Source organism: Symphalangus syndactylus, chromosome 3 (assembly GCF_028878055.3).
Source record: "Symphalangus syndactylus isolate Jambi chromosome 3, NHGRI_mSymSyn1-v2.1_pri, whole genome shotgun sequence".
Taxonomy (NCBI): Eukaryota; Metazoa; Chordata; class Mammalia; order Primates; family Hylobatidae; genus Symphalangus; species Symphalangus syndactylus.
In genome coordinates, this window is record NC_072425.2 from 91,018,823 (window position 1) to 91,040,483 (window position 21,661).

The 21,661-nt window shown below is 37.3% G+C and overlaps 1 protein-coding gene across 2 annotated transcripts in view; it reads right to left on the minus strand.

The window, feature by feature from the left end:
* The window catches only part of HDAC9 (histone deacetylase 9), a 914,075-nt gene that overhangs the window by 246,721 nt on the left and 645,693 nt on the right, over window positions 1-21,661 (minus strand). For both annotated transcript variants that reach the window (XM_055272501.2, XM_063637042.1), the window contains exon 14: window positions 7,902-8,035. In XM_055272501.2, the coding sequence (XP_055128476.1) occupies window positions 7,902-8,035 (134 nt within the window). The remainder of the gene's footprint in view (window positions 1-7,901; window positions 8,036-21,661) is intronic.

The following is a 21,661-nucleotide window of genomic DNA, read 5'->3' on the forward strand; positions in this document are numbered from 1 at the left end:
GCCTAAGCACAACTACCGGAGTTTTAAGATGCTCCAACCAACTGCTTCTTAAAATGTTACATAAGAAATGGTTTTTAACTGCCCCTGCAACTGCACGATCTTCCTTACAACCCTCCTCGTGTAATAACCTGTACTTCTCAGAGTTTTTCTCATAAAAAAAAAAGGTGGGGGAGTGAAAGAAGGAAGGAGGCAATTAAGCAGGCAGGTGGCCTAACAGACTTTTGGTCCTTTCTGTGGGTCACATGGAAAAAAAGAGAATTGCAAGTTGGGAGCCTTGACTTCTGGTCCTGTCTACCACGTGTCCTTAATGTGCCTACAGTCAGCCATGAGATATCTCTATGGGCCTTTGTTTCTTCATTGATGAACATAAAGATGTTTGAGAAATTATGTCAAAGCTCATTTTTAGCCTTAAGATGATAAGATTCTATGTGAAATAACCTTACACACAATAGAAATGTAATAAAACATGCTTCACTTTGATTTATGCATTTGCCTTAGGCAAGCAAATAAAATAATTGCAATGATAAATTACTGAGGTTGAGGCTAAAGAGGAAACCTGAATAAGGATTTTCAAAAGGAGTCCAGCTATTCTGTGATGCTCATTTCTTATAAGCTTAATCATAATTGAAAAATCAGAGAATTTTTCACAGCTCATATTCCTATCCCATGACAACTTCAAAATAATAAACACTTTTAATAATTTTTGAAAATTATGTACGACACTTGTGAGTTAGTGTCATCTTTGTTTCTCAGCTTAATGCTTACTTCTGTTACTTTCCAATCTCCAGATATTTGAGTCACTTGCCTATTTGTCTCTATCTTGTTAAGATTATATTAAGAAGTTGTGTTTCTGTTTCAGTAGTTCTTATCATTGGCTGCACCTTGGAATCAGCTGGGGAAGTTTAAAAGGTACTGATGCCTGGGTCCTACCTTATTACCTTTGTCTGGGTGCAATTCAGGCACCCAGATGTTTCCAACCACCCAGAGGATTCTAATGGGTAGCTTAGGTCAAGAACCACATGTTAGAGGGAGCTGTCTATACTTACTGCTCATAAATGAGTGCAAGATACTGACACTGTACTGATCAACATTTGGGACTATGGAATGGTTAAAATATTGGTGGACAGAAGGTTGGTAAGTAAAAAATTATCAATCTTCAAAATGTTAAGTGCCTTTCATGTGTCTTAATAGTGCTTGATTCAGTCACTACGACTTATTTTAAAGTATTTTAGGACACAGAGCCATTTCTAAAGCACTTCAGAAAACAGCAAATCCCAGTTCAATAATAAAGCTCTGAAATGGTGACAAGCATATATACTCTCTATTTTTTTAAGTTTTACTTCCACCTATTTCAAATCACTGTCCTCATCAGAAAGCAAGAAAAAATGTTATCCTTTAGTCTAACTGCTCAATTTTCACAATCCTTTGTGCAACTGAACCCCCTACATTGCAATTATTCTTTTTAAAAATTGTAAATAAATATTTTAATGGTTGAATTTAAAGCTCTGCATTTTTAAACTGGCCATCATGTATGAAACAAACTTTCAACAAATATTTTTTGTTACTCAAAAACTGCAATTTTCAAATGGCTGAAAATTATATAACTCTTTTTAGTAACAAGCTTTAATGCTGCTGCTTCAAAAGCTCTGTATTCCTTTCCAAATGGACTCAGAAAAACAGCCTCTCTTATTTCCTTTTTGTTGGTTGTTTTCCACATTAATTCTTTCTGTTTAGCAGACGTTTTTAAAAGAAATCCTAAATCATTTGACTATAAGCTGCACAATTAGTTTTGGTAATATTTATCTGCCTGGGTCCACTCTGTGATATACAAATATCTTTTAGAACAATGACAATGTAGCCTGGTTTACTCATCAAATCTAGATCACTTGTACTTCTTCCCAAGACTGCCATATCCTTTAGAGACAATTCACAGGGCTCCCCATTTGAGTTTCTCTCTGTTTTGTGGTTAGATTCTAAGACATAAACACATAATTTTTTTTTGTTTTGCAAACTAAGCAAAACAGTACGCTGTTACGTGCTGCCATCTAGTTAGACTACTCTATAAAACAAATGTTTAATTGAATTTCCATTAACTTGCAGTTTTCAGTGCTTTGCAGTCTTGATGTCAGAAAACCTGCACATTCCAAAGTGTTTCACCACAGATGAATGTATTTCCTTACTTAGATTTGATTTAAAACAAAGAGGTATTTTACAGTCACCTATGTGTGCAAGAAGATATGCTGGAATCCCTGCTTCTTGGCATCATAAGATTCTACACTAAACTTGCTCTCCACTTTTCTCGTTGGAACTGCCGAGAAGTCCCTGAAGGGACAACAGTAGCTTGGTTTTGGGTCCCAGAATTGTTTTGTAATTACTTTGTGTTGGCACTTGAATAAACAAGTTAAACATTTCGGCACTGTGTGTTGCTTATGGTTCTTACTTATGAATTAAGCGAAGCAAAGTTATTCAATATTAGTCACAAAAAGGCAATGCAAATTTCACATAATGTGTAATCCAACAAAAGCATTATAAAATGTTATTATTCTCAAAACAAATGTGAGAGCAAGCAAATGTCTGTGGGTGGCTTGGTGGGGCTGGGAGTCATGAGCATTTCTGGAAAAAACAACTGCAAGTGCATTTCTAACAGATGATGGGTCAACCTCCACAATTTTTTTTGACCACAGAAGAGCACATTTCTTTTCTTCAGGAGCATGCACATCTTAGAAACCCAGCTACTTAATCAAATAGCTTGTGTCTGAAGAGGACACAAAATAACCACTCCAGATCCATTTCTCATGGTGATAAGAAAGCTGCTGGTTTTGCTCTTTGCTCCCAACAGAATCACTAAACTAAGTATGAATGATTCAGTAGGGGAAAAAATTAAATGGTATTGGCATGAAGGACTACTAACTGCCTCAACTTATTAAAAACAGTGCCACATCAGGCCAAAAAAAGTTAACCCATGTAACCACTGTAATCTAATATAATGAGGACTAATGTTTTCTCTGGCTACTAATCAGGATTAGTAAGCAGAGCCAATTTACACTATAGCTTACAAACTAAGAGCAATATGTTTACTGAAACATTCTAAAAATTTAGTCTACTCTTAACCAAAGAGAGTGTTATGTTCCAAAAGAACTGCTTAACAATTCTAGTGTCAGATAGTATTACAGCTATAAGAGATGCTAGCAAATATCTTGCCTAACACCCTCATCTAAACATAGGAAAACCAAAGATCAGCAAAGTTAAATGGTCTGACAAAAGCACACAGATAATTAATGGCAAAAATAAGGTCAAATCTAATATTGAATGATCATCTTTGAGAGAATACATTTTGATTAATTTGCGACATTGCTAAATGAATTGACATACACCAAAAGTTTGATTTGTGGATCAGTCTACTGTTTGGAAATGAAGGAATCCTTTTAGTGTTTTCAAAGTGCTATTTTTTCTATTATGTCATTTTTTATTTCATTAATTGTAAAATTGACTGCTGTCTTGGTTGAGGAAAGCTGACCCTTCTCTGTATGTCAGCAGAATTGAGATTCCTTACTTTTTGTCCTGGTCAAATAGTAACCCCAATAAACAAAGAACACAAATGAAAACACAAAGAGGGCAAGTTATTCGTCACAAGATCTAAGATATTTTCCTCTTCACACTCTCACATGTAACATTACCTCCTCTGTCTCTTGGTCATAGGGCCCCACTGATGCTCTCAAGACTATAGAGGCAGCTGACCACGATCTTCCTCATTTTTTTCTTTCTCAAGCACAATCAATAAGAGTCTTCAAAATCACAGCAATATAAAATGAATGACTCAAAACCCCTTTGAAATTTGTAATTTTGTATTTATTTGTATGATTGTTTAATTGATGCCTGCTGATTACACCATATAGTAACCTTCTTGAAGACAGGGGATGTATATTTTCTACTCAGTATTATATCCTCTACTTCTAACAAAGATTCCTGGAAAACTCAAATTCTTGATAAATATCACTGAATGGATACAGTGATACTGTTTTCAACGTGTGGTGTCCAGGCCAACAGTACCAGAATCACCCAGACACATGTTAGCAATGAGATTCTCCGACCCCACTCGAAACTTACTGAATTAGAAATTCTGAGTTTAGAGCTGAGCAATCTGTGTTTTACCATCCCCTCAGATGATTCTGAAATATGTCAACATTCAAGATATCCCTCTCACCAGAAGTGGTTACACAGACCTGGTAGGAAAATAGTTCCCAAAGATGGCAGATGACTATCTGGATACTGAAAAATAATGCACTGACCCAGCTTGTATGCATTTATATTCCTATTTGATTATACCCTTTCCTGTGGAATCTAATAAATCCTCTCTTTTGAAACAACTGAGTTCTTATTTCCCACAAAAAGAGAGGAAATTGTTCATACTGCTTAGGAGAGAATGATAACCTAAGACATCCGGCCTGGTACTCAAATCCCTGGAGTCCCAGTTAGCAGAGATTATACCTCCTCATGTTAGCATGTTTTAGACACAACTAGGCAAAGGAACAAAAGTTTAACTTCCTGATAGCCCCTTCTAGCCTATTTAGAAGTAATGCCCTTGAGCCTTGATTCTCTTTATTTGGGTCCTTGGGGGTATCTTGGTAAATAAGTTACTCACACCTGAGCTGGGACCCAGCTTCCTCTCTCGAGTGAATAAGTGAACTTCAGTGGGCAGATACTATCATTATCTTTGATTCCTTTAGAAGGCTGAGAAACACTAACCAGATAGGCTTTTGGGTAGGACCCTTCTTGCTCTTTCAACTAGCCTCAATACCCACCAGGCACACAGATCACTTGCCTCCACGGTGTGCTTTTCTCCTGATTCTTCAACAACTTTGATTCTTCAGACATGTGGCAAATTGCTAAAATATCTGTTGATAAATTTGTGTTGTATTTTTCATGGCATTCACATTTTGAAAATAATTTGGCATGAAATAGGAAGTTTAGCATCTTTGTAAGATGGCTTAATAACATACTAAAATATTTGCATATATACTTAATTTGTCAAATCAAAAATGTTAGAAGAAATCTACAAGGAACATATATCAATTGCCTCCATTGTGTTTAGTAAAAAAAATGGACTTGAGAGAGCACTAGGTAATATTCTACTATTTCTGAGGGGGCTAACCTGGTTTGGAATAATCTCTGTGTGTTCCATTTTTATTTACTCCCTTACTCTTCTGGTAAAACCAATCAGGAAGAGAAAATAAGTTATGAAAATAGTGTTTCCCTTTTAGTTCTATGTTTTATCTTATATTGAACAAAAGGTCTCTACACAAGGATAACATTTGTTTAGTTAATACTTTCTAAAATTTAATTTTGAATTTTTCTAATATCATTCACACATGGGCAGAGGGACATTAAATTCCTAGGTATCTTAAAAGTGAATTAATTTTTAGCGGTTTTAGAAATTCCATTTCATGTTTGGTTTAGGTTAGCATCTCATAATTTCATAAAGTAAATAAATTTATATGGGCAATAATTTCTTTGCTAATATGGGAGTTTTGATAATGTAGGAGCATTATCATATATAATGATAAATAATATGGGCAACAAAATCTTCACTTAAGAAAGCAAACGCCTGGTAAACTGCCATCAAACTATGTTAGGAAAAGTGGCTTCTATTGGCATTGTTGCAATGTTTTGGATATGATGTTTGTGCTTGATCTTAAGAGCAAATCTGCTGATCTGGGCTTGTGAGTGTATTATTTGTTAATCTTGTGATTGAGTGTTACCAAGGAGACTCTATTCTCCTCAAGCCCATAATTGTATGATAGTGGTTCTGACATCTCACCTTGTGTTTGATATTACATCGGTTAGTGCTATACAAACTGAATTGTATGGTTTCAAATAACAAAGAACTAAAATAATGTAATGTATATAAGCAACTGAAAAAGAAGACTAACCAGAAAAGGATGATAATAGACTTTCTAATTTTTAGACCAGTGTGAATCATATCAAATTCCATTTATTCCTGTACTCTGTTCCTTTCATAAACAGTTCTCCTTCAGGTAATAGGTTTTAGGAATACTACTATCTAACAATGCATTTGAAGGCTGTGATCAGCCACTGACAATTTGAAGTAGTTGGGACCAGGCCAGCTGCTGCAGGATATAACACAAACGTGAATGTGAAAAAATGTAAGCAGCAATGCCTCAGCTGGCAAAAGCACAGAAAAATTGCAGAGCAGATGAAAAGGTGAGACAGGAATGTTCACATGAATAAATGCATTTTGTCCATTAAGACCAGCCTACCACAAATAATTCTCCTTGATGGTCTACTTTATGGACTCCATATGGGATTGTGTAGAAAAGAGAATGGTTCGGCCTCCAAACTGCATTATCAGAAACATGAAATCCTTAAAGATAACTTTAAAATTGACCAGAGTATGAAAGCCTTCTGCCATACAATATGAATGCCACTGGCAAAAAAATGAATAATAGACTTGCACGCAGGAAAGGACCAGATAAATAAATCCAGCTCATTTTCCCTCACTTTGGGGTTTCTAGGTGAAGGATACATTCAATCAAAAGCAGAGCTTTAAATATGAAAACTGTTTGATAATTCTACCATAAATATATAATAAAACTTGTGAGACTAAATCTGTACATGGTGTTACGGTATATTCATTCACAATCTCAACTACTGAACGATCCATAAGACACTCCCACAATGTTTTGATGTTTTTAAAAACCAATTAATTTCCCTTGTAACACAGAATATATTATCCACCCTTTAAAGAAACAAATCCATAAAGAAAACTTTTTATCCATAGAAATGAACAAACTGAATGAATGGCTTTGCATCTTCAAAAGTCAATTATTTTTAGTAGTTTGCAGAGGAAGGGGATCAGATTGATGTAACTCACACTATCATATGCAGGCAAGTGCACTTGACCTGTAGAAAAATTCTGTCTGCTTTGGCATTTCTATTTCAAGTAAAATATTTTACAGACTCAGTTTAAACCTAAGTTGAATTTGAATAGCAATTTTGTTGACTACATTTTGGGACCGTATTTGTCTTGTGAAATTTTATAATTCCAGTACTTGAATCATGTTTAGAACCTAACCGAGACCCAGTAAAAGAAATAATTAGTCAATGTTAAAATAATGTGAGAAAACCCATGGAGGGCATTTTTCTTTTAAAAATGCCTTAGATTCAAATGCAGAATGTTACTGGATTTCAGACAACAATGGACATTTATAGCAACTAAATCAAATAGCAGCTAGTTGTTACATATTTTGAACATTTGACAATGGGAGCCTTTCTGAATTGATATGACTGTTGTTTTTAACCTTTGAAAGCATAAAAAAGATATATTTTTCCAAATAAAAATGGTATTCACCAAGCATCTACTGAAATGAGTTTAAAGAAATAATGATAAAATGAAAGTATTCAAATCCCTTCATCAAGTTATAAACACATCAATCATTTCAATAAAAAGAAATGACTTTTAGTGGTAAGAGGACAGTTGATATTTTAAATCTATTCATTTCCATATGGCGAAATTGGCATATATCTAAATTCATAGTTTAGTTTATAACCAAAAATAATAATTACTTAGCAAAGAGTTTCTCAGAAGATCAACTCAATAAATAGTGTCTATTTGCAAACAGTGCTACCATGTGTATATAATAATACTGCAACATTGGAACACACACATCAGGCAGCTGCTCAGCTCATCAACACTGAGTACTTACAGTGTGCCCCGCCCAGAGTCAGGTGGTAAGCTCTGTGCTACTTGAATCTATGATGGTTCATCAATCATGGTGTTTGCACTATACGGTTAAGATTTTTCTATTACTCCCCAAATGAATACTGGCCTCTTTACATGATTTATTTAAGTAAGTAAAAGAGTGTGTCCAATTCTGGATTACCTCACATTTATTTAGCAGCCCAGTTTCTTGCAGTCGTGACCAGATACTCTGTATTCGTCCAGCATGCTCAGGGTGGGTGGTGGAATTGCCACAAACGCACTGGTGTTTCAGCATCAAGGGATCATAGGCAATTCCTTCAAGACAAGGGAAATACAGGACAAGATTCAGTAATGATACAAGATAATGACACATGTTAGGAGATAATATGATAACTCCAAACAAGTCATTATTCTTAAAATAAATTTAACAAAGGGGGAAATAACACATAACAAATTCTCAGGAGCACATAAGAACTATTTAGACCTGTCTATCTGGATACTTACTCAAAAACATGAACTCATGCATTAACCAGTAACCAGACCCTAGTTTAGTAAATCTGTACAGTGATGAAGATGATGACATTTTAAGACACTTCAGATTTTAAAATATATATATTGTAATCTTACCAGTATTTTACATCATTATGAAAATGTTTTTAGGCAGATGATTTAATTCAGTAGAGGTTTTAATTTCACCACACCATTGGAGCCACAAAACAAGCTGGCTCTTTAAATCTTTCATGAGTAATTCTAGCCTGACTTTAGATCGGGGTTTCATTTTTGTAATAAAATGGAAGACTTTCCCACTCTGCCTATCCTGTTTAGTAATTTCTTCAAGGTTGTTCAAAAACAGTTTCTTTGTTTATTTGTGTTTCTCCCCACAATTTATGTCATTATGTAACCAATATGGATGTTGTAGATCTTATAATATTGTGGGGCATTTAAAGTGTTTCTTTTAAAAAATAAATGTAAATTACAATGCCATTACTAGAGATTATACAGATACTAAGGAATACAATCTTCTTTTAAATTATCAGGTATTAGCATATTTCATTTTCAGGCAAGCCTTACGATGGGAAAGATTTTATAATAACATGATAAGATGAATTATTAACAGAACTTAAAATAGGATTTTTTAAAGTAACAAGTTAGATGATAATTATAACTCTGGCTCATTTAAAGAAGATTTCTACCCGTAAACCTATTCCTTGAGGTGGAAACATGTTACTTGCAAAATTGCTTGACATAAGAAATTATTTAACAAATCAAATGGCTTCCAATAAATGACCATCGAAGTATATTTGTAGATGTGGAGAATACCCATTATAAGAAGTTTTACAACAACCACCAAAAAAAATCTTCAGGAATAGATAAGCACCAGTAATTTATGCTGTAAAGGAAGTTTAATTAAATACATTTTATTCTCCTTTTGGCTTACATTATTGTGTTAAAGAAATGTTACTCAAGAGAAGAAAATATTTTTCCTTGAGTGTGCTAAAATAATGCAGAAGAATGGCACATGCATTTTGAAACCATGTGGTAAAAATTATGTCTAACAAAAGAATATAATTTTACCATTCCAAATAATATCTATTCTTAGGACTCAAATGGCTTCAAACTCTATCCCTCTTCCCCTGATTCTCACAGATTTTCATCCTCAGGACTGACCTCCCTTATGAGCAGCTTACTTACACACTTACGCATTGAATGATCCATCCAAAATCTCCACTTAGTTGTCTCACGGTTTTCATAAAGTGAAAATGTCTCTGATTTTTAATTCACGATCTTAAACCACACACAATATTACTCATGTTTACAAAAGACATCAAGATCTGCCATTGTTCATACGAGAAACCTTAATGTCCCCTTGACGCTCCCCCTCCAAAGAACCAAAGTAGTGTCTGTTTTCCCTCCAAAACAGATCTTGAATCACTCATTCTCCTTATCTCCACTGCCAAAACCATACACAGTCCAAGGTTTTATTATCTCTAATCTGGACTCCTGAGATTGGATTGTAACGCACAATCTGACTTTCACTCTATTCCATTTGCCACACAACAGTGGCCACTTCTGTTTAAATCCTTCAGGGCCTTCACTAAAGAGACAGAAATTCCTCCAGGCCAGCATAAATAGGCCCCTCCCCATCTTTCCAGCTTCAATTCATATCCCTCCCTCTTTTGTTCTCTATTTCGCCTACAAAAGCCTTCCTTCCTTTCCTCAAAAAGATCAGAATCCTAGCAGCCTCATGATATTTATACATGCTATTCCCTCTATGCCAGAAATTCTTCCTTCTTGACCTCCGTAACTCCAGTCCTCATTTGGCTAATCTTTTTTCACTCTTCAAGCCTCAGTTTTTAATGTCACCTCCTCTACCAAGCATGCCCTGAGATCTCTAAATTAGGTCTCCTACTATATGCTCTCTTAGCATCCTCTAGATCTCCTTCAAGCATTTGTCACAATTATATAATTGTTGTATAATTTTGTTAAGTGTATCTTTTCTTCATTAGATGGTGAGATCTTTGAGAGCGCAGATTATAGTTGTATTTTTACCTCTGAAATTTCAGTGGCCATAAACATGCTTAAATAAAGCAGGTCCTCAAAAAATATTTTTTAATGAGTGAATGAAAACTGTAAATGAACGAATGTATCCCAAAAATAGGTCAGATATTTCCACTAAAGCTTTCCTCAATGAATCTAATTGGTGGATCTCCTTGGATACCTGAAGGGTAGTCTTACTGGTTTAATCTTCTACCTTTGATTTTATGTCCCTTATCTTCCTACCCTAAGTGCTTCTAATATAGGTATTTATTTTACTCAGCTTTATATTTCTACATGGAATTTCACAAAGTCCTCTTTTTACATTTTGTGTAAAGTCCAATATGGATAAATATTTTTAAATAAAGTCAGAAGGAAGACATTAAGGAAGGCAGAAAAGGAAGCAGGCAAGCAGGAAGGAAGAATAACATTTAAAATACAGAGATGTGTAAGACATGTCTTCACAATTTAAATATATCAAGTATTTATGAGTTACTACTATATAAGAAGAACCGTTGAACATTTTTTCAACTATAGTTTCATAAAATAAAAAGTGATTGTTTAATAATATGGAAACAAAAAGTATAACATCCGCCACATTTTGAAAATATATTTTTGGCCAAGTACAGTGTCTCACACCTGTAAGCCTAGCACTTTGGGAGGCTGAGGCAGGAGGATTGCTTGAGCCCAGGAATTTGAAATCAGCCTGAATAACATAGGGAAACCCTGTCTCTACAAAAATTTTTAAAAACTAGCCAGGAATGGTGGTGTGCCTGCTGCTGGTGGGAAAATTGCTTGAGCCCAGGACGTCAATGTGGCAGTGAGCAGTGATTGCGCCACTGCACTCCAGCCTGGGCCACAGGGTGAGAACTTGTATCTGGAAAAAAAAGAAGAAGAAGAAGAAGGAGAAGAAGAAATATATTCTTCAAGACTAGAGAGTCTAATCATTACATTGCTTAACTTTTTCACTCTTTCATCTCGACATATCAAAGCTTACCTCCGTAGTAATGTTTTCCCTTTTTAATGACATTTTCCCCATAATCCACTGCCAAGAAAAAAATTGTGAAACAGGTTATGGTAGCTGGGAATTATTGCCAGGTACCTGAAGATCATGATTCAAAGTCCAGGGGCTCTTGGAAAGCCATTTGAATTTAAAGGGAAATATATACAATCTGGAACCCCAAACTTCCACTGACTCATCCTAATGATGTATCACTGAGGTGTTAACAGGTACACTGGAAAATGAAACCTTAACCTCATCCTTCATCTCCATTCCTTTCTTCTCTCTTTCTTTCTCTCTCTGGCTTCTCAGAAACATGGACTTATAGGGTGAGAAATAAGCCTGCTCTTCTCTTTGCAATTCATATGGAATTCAACTTTTGTTTGACCCTTTCTGGCTCACGGATTACCATTTGCAATATAACATAAGCCAATAGATTAATTAATTTTTCTCCTGATCAGTGGGACAAGAATTAAAATTAGAATTTGAAAAATACACAAAGGAGTCTTAAGATATTTACCTGCATTTTAAACAATAGTTGTTTGTTTTCCACATGTATGTGTATATATGTAGAAAATATATATTATATATACATATTTTTACATACAAGAAATCCTTAAAATTTCTAGCTAAATTTTTTAGATAAACTTGGACTTTGTGCTTTGTCTGTGTCTCAGTCTTATTAAATGAGATAATGTATTTGTAGCATCTAGTGTAGTATCTTTCCTTCTTTATTGCATGTGGTTGTCATTTTTTAGCCATATAATCTATTTCTGTCTTCAAATTTACACTCAGTCTAGTAAGACCTGTTAGCCTGAGTCTATAGAGTCTTTACAGACAATTTATCTTGTCTATAAAGAAAGCTGAGTTTAGAACATTTAGACTAAAATTATTGATCCTGATTTCTAGTTCCTAACATTCAACTTCATATTGCATTTCTGGGAACTATCTGAGGTTTCACACCTTCCCAAGGTGTTTGCTAAACAACACTTATTAAACTCCTTCTAGGGCAAGGGACTGGACAAAGGACTAGCACAGTACAAATATATATGACATGGCATTCTCCTGGAAGATGCAGAATCAGTAGACAGTTATTGAATGCTCACTATGTTCCAGATTCTAGCAGCTTCATTTTACTACATTTAACTTAAAATCTAGTAGTAAAGGCCGGGCGTGGTGGCTCACACCTGTAATCCCAGCACTTTGGGTGGCCAAGGCGGGCAGATTACAAGAGGTCAGGAGTTCGAGACCAGCCTGACCAACATGGGGAAACCCCATCTCTACTAAAAATACAAAAAATTAGCCAGGCCTCGTGGCATATGCCTGTAATCCCAGCTACTCAGGAGGCTGAGGCAGGAGAATCGCTTGAATCTGGGAGGTGGAGGTTGCAAAGAGCCGAGGTTGCGCCATTGCACTCCAGCCTGGGTGACAAGAGTGAAACTCTATCTCAAAAAAAAAAAAAATCTAGTAGTAAAAGTGAGATGTAAAAATACGACACTTTTGAAAACTCTGCTAAAGAAAAAACTTGTGAGGCTAGAGAATCAAAGAAGATCTCCTAAAAACAAACAAAAAAAAATTTAAAGGTGGAATGATCTTCAAATGGTAGAATTACTAAAAAAAAAAAAAAGAAACTATTCTGAAACAAGGTTCATGTCTAATGACCTTCAAATCACACACATAGTGGCTGTTACTATTTCTATCCATAACGCTAATCTATCCATAAGACTTATGTTGTCTTTTTTTAATTTACTTTTTAATATTTTAATTTTTTTATTTTATGTTTTTAGAGACAGGTTCTCACTCTGTCGCCTAGGCTGGAGTGCAGTTTATATTTTACTATCTGTAATTTTTTTTTTTTTTGAGACGGAGTCTTGCTCTGTCGCCCAGGCTGCAGTGCAGTGGCCTGATTACTATCTGTAATATTTTTTAACAAGAACACATAACTCAAAGTACCAAACAGTGTAATTTTTAAATTATTTGTGAAACTTGATGTGTCCTGCAAGCAAATGATATAATGTCTAAAAAGTCTGTTTAAAAAAATTGAAAATTGTACCTCTCACTAGATGAGAAGCATTTTCTAAACCTTACAGCTTTGTGTTTTTCTGTTTGTTTTTTTCATGTAAGTCATCTTAACAGAGTATCAGACAGCTAGAAAGAAAGTGGGTAGAAGAAATTCCCAACATAAGCCTTCCAACTAACACTATATGAATGTCTGTTAAGGCCTAGGAATTAGATTAAGTGTTACCATTTAACTGTAAAGCCAGGAAGGAGATTCAACCAGCATGTAAGTTGGCAAAAAGTGAAGCCAAACACAATTCACTACACATTTGCTGGCAAAATATCTGGAAAGATTTTCTACATTCAAGAATGAGTGAGAAAAAAAAACAGGGCCTTTGAGAATATACTACAGATATTATGAAGGAAATATCATTCATACTGCTTAGTTCAGTGAACATGATTTACTATAGGAAGCAAAATAAGATTTTAGAAAATGTTTTGTTCTCTTCAAATGTCAAAAGACACTGGCCCTATAACATCAGAGAACAAAGCTAAAGGCAGAGATAGAACTAAATTAAAAAGACAATGGAATGAATAAAAATAAAACTGGATATGATAAACAGGGATTGCAAGGAAATTAAAGAGTAGAAAAACTAAAATCTATACTGGAGGCAACAAAGAAAGGAATTTACATTTCAGAAAGCCAGATCAGTGCTATTGAATACAAACTTCAGAAGCCTCCAGAATATAAAGGAAAGGACTACTAGATGTACATAATAAGATGAAAATACAGTGGTTGGAAAAAAAACAAATAAAAAGTTGTAATTGCTCCTGAGGAGGAAATCTGACTAACCAAATACAGGAATACCTGGGACATCTTGCTGGTTTGATTCCAGATCATCTGAATAAAGCAAATATCACAATAAAGCAAGTCACATGAGTTTTTTGGTTTGCTTATGCATGTAAAAGTTATGTTTACATTACACTGTAACCTATGAAGGGTGGAATCATTGTATCAAAGAAACCAATGTGCATACCTTCATTAAAAATTAATTTATTGCTAAAGTGCTAACAATCATCTGAGCTTTCAGTGGGTCATAATCTTTTTGCTTGTGGAGGGTCTTGCCTTGATATTGATGGCTGCTAACTGATTAGGGTAGTAGTTATTGAAGGCGGGAGTGGCTGTGGCAATTTCTTAAAATAAGAAAACAATGAAGTTTGCAACATCCATGAACTCTTCCTTTCACAAAACATTTCTCTGTAGCATGAAATGCTGCTTGGTATTATAGCATTTAACCCACAGTAGGCCTTCTTTCAAAACTGGAGGCAATCCTGTCCAACTCTGCTGCTGCTTTATCAACTAAGTTTATGTAATATTCTAAATCCTTTGTTGTCATTTCAACAATGCCCACTGCATCTTCACCAGGAGTAGACTCCATCCCAAGAAAACATTTTTCTTGCTCAACCTCTAAGAAATAACTCCTTATTAATTCAAGTTTTATAATGAGATTGGAGCAATTCAGTCATATATTGAGGTTCCACTTCTAATTCTAGTTCCCTTGCTACTTCCGCATTTAGTTCCTCCGTTGAAGTATTGAACACCTCGAAGTCATCCATGAGAACTGGAATCAACTTCTTTCAATCACTTGCCAATGTTGATATTCCTCCCATAAATCATGAATGTTCTTAACGGCATCTAGAATGGTGAATCCTTTCCAGAAGGTTTCAATGCACTTTGCTCAGATCCATCAGGGGAATCACTGTCTATGGCAGGTATAGCCTTATAGAATGTATTCTTAAATATTAAGACGTAAAAATTTAAAAGACCCCTTGGTCTGATGGCTGCAGAGTGGATGCTGTGTTAGCAGGTATGAAAACTTAATCTCCTTGCACATGTCCATCAGTGTTCGTGGGTAAGCAGGTACACAGTCAATTAGGCAGTAATATTTTGAAAGGGAACTTTTTTTTCCCCCTGAGCAGTAAGTCTAAAAATTGAGCTTAAAATGCTCAATAAACTACACTCTAAACAGATATGCTGTCACCCGGGCTTTGTGGTTCCATTTATAGAGCACAGGTAGAGTAGATTTAGCATAATTCTGAAGAGCACAGTATTTTGAGGAAGGGAAATGAGCACTGGCTTCAACTTAAAGCCACTAGCTGCATTAGCCTCTAACAAGAGAGTCAGCTTATCCTTTGAAGCCAGTCATTGACTATTTCTCTCTATCTCTTAAGGTTTTCTCTCTATCTCTTCTTCCAATGAAAGGCTGTTTCATCTACAATGAAATTATGTTGCTTAGTGTAGCCATCTTCATCAATGATCTTAGCTAGACTTTCTGGAAAACCTGTTGTAGCTTCTACATCAACACTTGCTGCTTTACCTTCCACTTTTCTGTTACGGAGATGGCTTCTTTCCTTAAACCTCAAGAGCCAACTTCTGCTGGCTTTCAACTTTTCTTCAGCAACTTCCTCACCTCTCTCAGCCCTCTTAGAATTGAAGAGTTAGGGACTTGCTCTGGATGAGGTTTTGGCTGAAGAAAATACTGTGGCTGGTTTGATCTACTGAGACCACTAAAAGTCTCTCCATATAAGCAATAGGGCTGTTTTGCTTTCTTATCATTTGTCTGTTCACTACAGTAGCAATTTTAATTTCCTTCGAGAGCTTTTCTTTTATATTCACACCTTGGGTAACCAGCCCAAGAGGCCTAGCTTTTGCCTATCTCAGCTTTTGATGTGACTTCCTCACTAAGCTTAATCATTTCTAGCTTTTGATAGAAATTAGGAGACATTGGCCTAATTTCAATATTGTAGTGTCTCTGGGAGTAGAGAGGGCCAAAAAGAGAAAGGAAGATGGGGCCATGCCCACTTAGTGGAGCAGTCAGAACACACACAATATTTATCTACTAAGTTCACTGTCTTGATTGAGTGTGGTTCATGGTTCCCCAAAACAATTACAAAAGTACTATAAAAATATCACTGATCGGGTCCATTCCAAAATGGCCAAATAGGAACAGCTCTGGTCTGCAAGTCCGAGTGTGATCAACACAGAAGACGGGGGATTTCTGCATTTCCAACTGAGGTGCCTGTTTCATCTCAATAGGACTGGTTGGACAGTGGGTGCAGCCCATGGAGGGCAAGCCGAAGCAGGGCAGGGCGTCACCTCACCCAGGAAGCACAAGGGGTTGGGGGATTTCCAACTGAGGTGCCTGTTTCATCTCAATAGGACTGGTTGGACAGTGGGTGCAGCCCATGGAGGGCGAGCCGAAGCAGGGCAGGGCGTCACCTCACCCAGGAAGCACAAGGGGTTGGGGGATTTCCCTTTCCAGGACAAGGCAAGCCATGACAGACTGTACCTGGAAAAACGGGACACTTCCGCCCAAATACTGCACTTTTCCCAAGGTCTTAGCAACCGGCAGACAAGAAGATTCTCTCCCACGCCTGGCTTGGCAGCTCCCACACTCACAGAGCCTTGCTCACTGCTAGCGGAGCAATCTGAGATGGAACTGCAAGGCAGCAGCCTGGTTGGGGAAGGGGCGTCCACCATTGCCGAGGCTTGAGTAGGTAAAACAAAGCAGCTGGGAAGCTCAAACTGGGCGGAGCCCACTGCAGCTCAGCAAGGCCTACTGCCTCCATAGACTCCACCTCTGCGGGCAGGACATAGCTGAACAAAAGGCAGCAGAAACTTCCACAGACTTCAACGTCCCTGTCTGACAGATCTGAAGAGAGCAGTGGTTCTCCCAGCACGGCGTTTGAGCTCTGAGAACAGACAGACTGCCTCCTCAAATGGGCCCCTGACACCCATGTAGCCAAACTGGGAGACACCTCCCAGTAGGGACCCACAGACACCTCATATAGGCAGCTGCCCCTCTGGGAAGAAGCTTCCAGAGGAAGGATCAGGCTGCTATTCTACAGCCGCCGCTGGTGATATCCAGGCAAACAGAGTCTGGAGTGGACCTCCAACAAACTCCAACAGACCTGCAGCTGAGGGACCTGACAGTTAGAAGGAAAACTAACAAACAGAAAGGAATAGCATCAACATCAACAAAAAGGACATCTACACCAAAACCCCATCTGTAGGTCACAAACATCAATGACCAAAGGTAGGTAAACCACAGAGATGGGGAGAAACCACAGCAGAAAAGCTGAAAATTCTAAAAACCTGAGTGCCTCTTCTCCTGCAAAGGATTGCAGCCCCTCACCAGCAATGGAACAAGGCTAGATGGAGAATGACTTGTCAAGTTGACAGAAGTAGGCTTCAGAAGGTTGGTAATAACAAACATCTCTGAGCTAAAGGAGCGTGTTCGAACCCATCGTAAGGAAACTAAAAACCTTGAAAAAAGATTAGATGAATGGCTAACTAGAATAAACAGTATAGGGAAGACCTTAAATGACCTGATGGAGCTGAAAACCATGGCACGAGAATTTTGTGACACATGCACAAGCTTCAATAGCTGATTTGATCAAGTGGAAGAAAGGGTATCAGTGATTGAAGACCAAATTAATGAAATAAAGCAAGAAGACAAGGTTAGAGAAAAAAGAGTAAAAAGAAATGAACAAAGCCTCCAAGAAATATGGGACTATATGAAAAGACCAAATCTATGCTTGATTGGCTTGATTGGTGTACCTGAAAGTGATGAGGAGAAGGGAACCAACTTGGAAAACACTCTTCAGGATATTATCCAGGAGAACGTCCCCAACCTCACAAGGCAGGCCAACATTCAAATTCAGGAAATACAGAGAACACCACAAAGATATTCCTCAAGAAGAGCAACCCCAAGACACATAATCATCAAATACACCAAGGTCGAAATGAAGGAAAAAATGTTAAGGGCAGCCGGAGAGAAAGGTCGGGTTACCCACAAAGGGAAGCCCATCAGACTAACAGTGGATCTCTTGGCCCTACAAGCCAGAAGAGAGTGGGGGCCGATATTCAACATTCTCAAAGAGAAGAATTTTCAACCCAGAATTTCATATCCAGCCAAATTACACTTCACAAGTGAAGGAGAAATAAACTCCATTATAGGCAAGCAAATGCTGAGAAATGTTGTCACCACCAGGCCTGCCTTACAAGAGCTCCCGAAGGAAGCACTAAACATGGAAAGAAACAACTGGTACCAGCCACTGCAAAAACATACCGAATTGTAAAGACCATCAATGCTATGAAGAAACTGCAACAATTAATGGGCAAAATAACCAGCTAACATCATAATGACAGGATCAAATTCACACATAACAATATTAGCCTTAAATTTAAATGTGCTAAATGCCCCAATTAAAAGACACAGACTGGCAAATTGGATAACGAGTCAAGACCCATCAGTGCGCTGTATTCAGCAGACCCATCTCACATGCAGAGACACACATAGGCTCAAAATAAAGGGATGGAGGAAGATCTACCAAGCAAATGGAAAGCAAAAAAAGCAGGGGTTGTGATCCTAGTCTCTGGTAAAACAGACTTTAAACCAACAAAGATCAAAAGAGACAAAGAAGGCCATTACATAATGGTAAAGGGATCAATTCAAGAAGAGCTAACTATCCTAAATATATATACACTCAATACAGGAGCACCCAGATTCATACAGCAAGTCCTTAGAGAGATACAAAGAGACTTAGACTCCCATACAATAATAATGGGAGAGTTTAACACCCCACTGTCAATATTAGACAGATGAATGAGATAGAAGGTTAAGAAGGATATCCAGGACTTGAACTCAGCTCTACACCAAGCAGACCTAATAGACATCTACAGAACTCTCCACCCCAAATCAACAGAATACACATTCTTCTCAGCACCACATCACACTTATTCTAAAATTGACCACATCATAGGGACTAAAGCACTCCTTAGCAAATGTAAAAGAACAGAAATCACAACAAACTGTCTGTCAGACCACAGTGCAATCAAATTAAAACTCAGGATTAAGTTCTAATTAATTCTAATGAAAACGAAGTTCTAATCAAAACTGCACAACTACATGGAAACTGAACAATCTGCTCCTGAATGACTGCTGGGTAAATAACGAAATGAAGGCAGAAATAAAGATGTTCTTTGAAACCAATGAGAACAAAGACCCAACTTACCAGAATCTCTGGGACACATTTAAAGCAGTGTGTAGAGGGAAATTTATAGCACTAAATGCCCACAAGAGAAGGCAGGAAAGATCTAAAATCGAGACCCTAACATCACAGTTAAATGAACTAGAGAAGAAAGAGCAAACAAATTCAAAAGCTAGCAGAAGGCAAGAAATAACTAAGATCAGAGCAGAACTGAAGGAGATACAGACACAAAAAGCCCTTCAAAAAATCAATGATCCAGGAGCTGGTTTTTTGAAAAGATCAACAAAATTGATAGACCGCTAGCAAGACTAACAAAGAAGAAAATAGAGAAGAATCAAATAGACACAATAAAAAATGATAAAGGGGATATCACCACCGATCCCACAGAAATACAAACTACCATCAGAGAATACTATGAACACCTCTACGCAAATAAACTAGAAAATCTAGAAGAAATGGATAAATTCCTCAACAAATACACCCTCTCAACACTAAGCCAGGAAGAAGTTGAATCTCTGAATAGACCAATAACAGGCTCTGAAATTGAGGCAATAATTAATAGCCTACCAACCAAAAAAAGTCCAGGACCAGATGGATTCACAGCCAAATTCTACCAGAGATACAAAGAGGAGCTGGTACCATTCCTTCTGAAACTATTCCAATAAATAGAAAAAGAGGGAATTCTCCCTAACTCATTTTATGAGGCCAGCTTCATCCTGATACCAAAGCCTGGCGGAGACACAGCAAAAAAAAAGAATTTTAGACCAATATTCCTGATGAACATTGATGTGAATACCCTCAATAAAATCCTGGCAAACCGAATCTAGCAGCACATCAAAAAGTTTATGCGCCACGATCAGGTCAGCTTCATCCCTGGGATGCAAGGCTGGTTCAACATACCCAAATCAATAAACGTAATCCATTGCATAAACAGAATCAACGACAAAACCACGTCATTATCTCAATAGATGCAGAAAAGGCCTTAGACAAAATTCGACAGCCCTTCATGCTAAAAACTCTCAATAAATTAGGTATTTATGGAATGTATCTCAAAATAATAAGAGCTATTGATGACAAACCCACAGCAAAAACCCAAATGGGCAAAAACTGGAAGCATTCCTTTTGAAAACCAGCACAAGACAAGGATGCCCTCTCTCACCACTCGTATTCAACATAGTGTTGGAAGTTCCGGCCAGGGCAACCAGGCAAGAGATAGAAATAAAGGGTATTCAATTAGAAAAAGAGGAAGTGAAATTGTCCCTGTTTGCAGATGACATGATTGTACATTTAGAAAACCCCATCGTCTCAGCCCAAAATCTCCTTAAGCTGATAAGCAACATCAGAAAAGTCTCAGGATACAAAATCAATGTGCAAAAATCACAAGCATTCCTATACACCAATAACAGACAAACAGAGAGCCTTAAGAATATCATTTTTTAAAGACTGGGCATGGTGGCTCACGCCAGTAATCCCAGCACTTTGGGAGGCCGAGATGGGCGGATCACCTGAGGTTGGGAGTTCAAGACCAGCCTGACCAACATGGAGAAACCCCGTCTCTACTAAAAATACAAAAATTAGCCGGGTGTGGTGGTGCATGCCTATAATCCCGGCTACCAGGGAGGCTGAGGCAGGAAAATCACTTGAACCTGGGAGGCGGAGGTCACGGTAAGCCGAGATCGCACCATTGCACTCCAGCCTAGGCAACAAGAGCAAAACTCCATCTCAAAAAAAAAATTATCTCTTAAAAATAATTTTATGCAATTTATGCCTACTTTCTACTCTCAGGAAATAGACTGAAGACGGCATCTTTCCAAAACTGACTAAACTCAGATAATATTTCTCCCTTGGAACATTTTTTGTTCTTGTCAAAAAGGGAGTTGTGTGGCTAATCCAGTGGGCTGCGGAGGATGCACATGGATGGTGAAGGTTTAAATAATGTGCATTGAACATTATGTGACTTTTGTGTTAAATAACTTTTTAGTAGCACCAAAAAGTATAGCTCTTAGAGGATAGATTTAAGCCAGCCGCCTAGCTTTATAATATATCTGTGTCCGCTACCTTGCTATTTAGTGGAACAGCTATTGAGAATGTGAGATCATATGAGTTTCTTTAAAAAAAAAAAAATACAAATACAATAGCCTCTCCTCTCCCCCATCTGCAGTTTCTCTTTCTACAGTTTCAACTACGGTTTGAGAATACTAACTGGAACATTCCAGAAATACACAATTATATAACAACCAAACTCTAAGTTTTAAGTTGTGCATCATGCTGAAGTCTTACACTGCACTCCAGCTTGCCCAGGATGTGAATTATCCCTTTGTCCAGCAGCTCCATGCTATGTCACCTGCCCATTA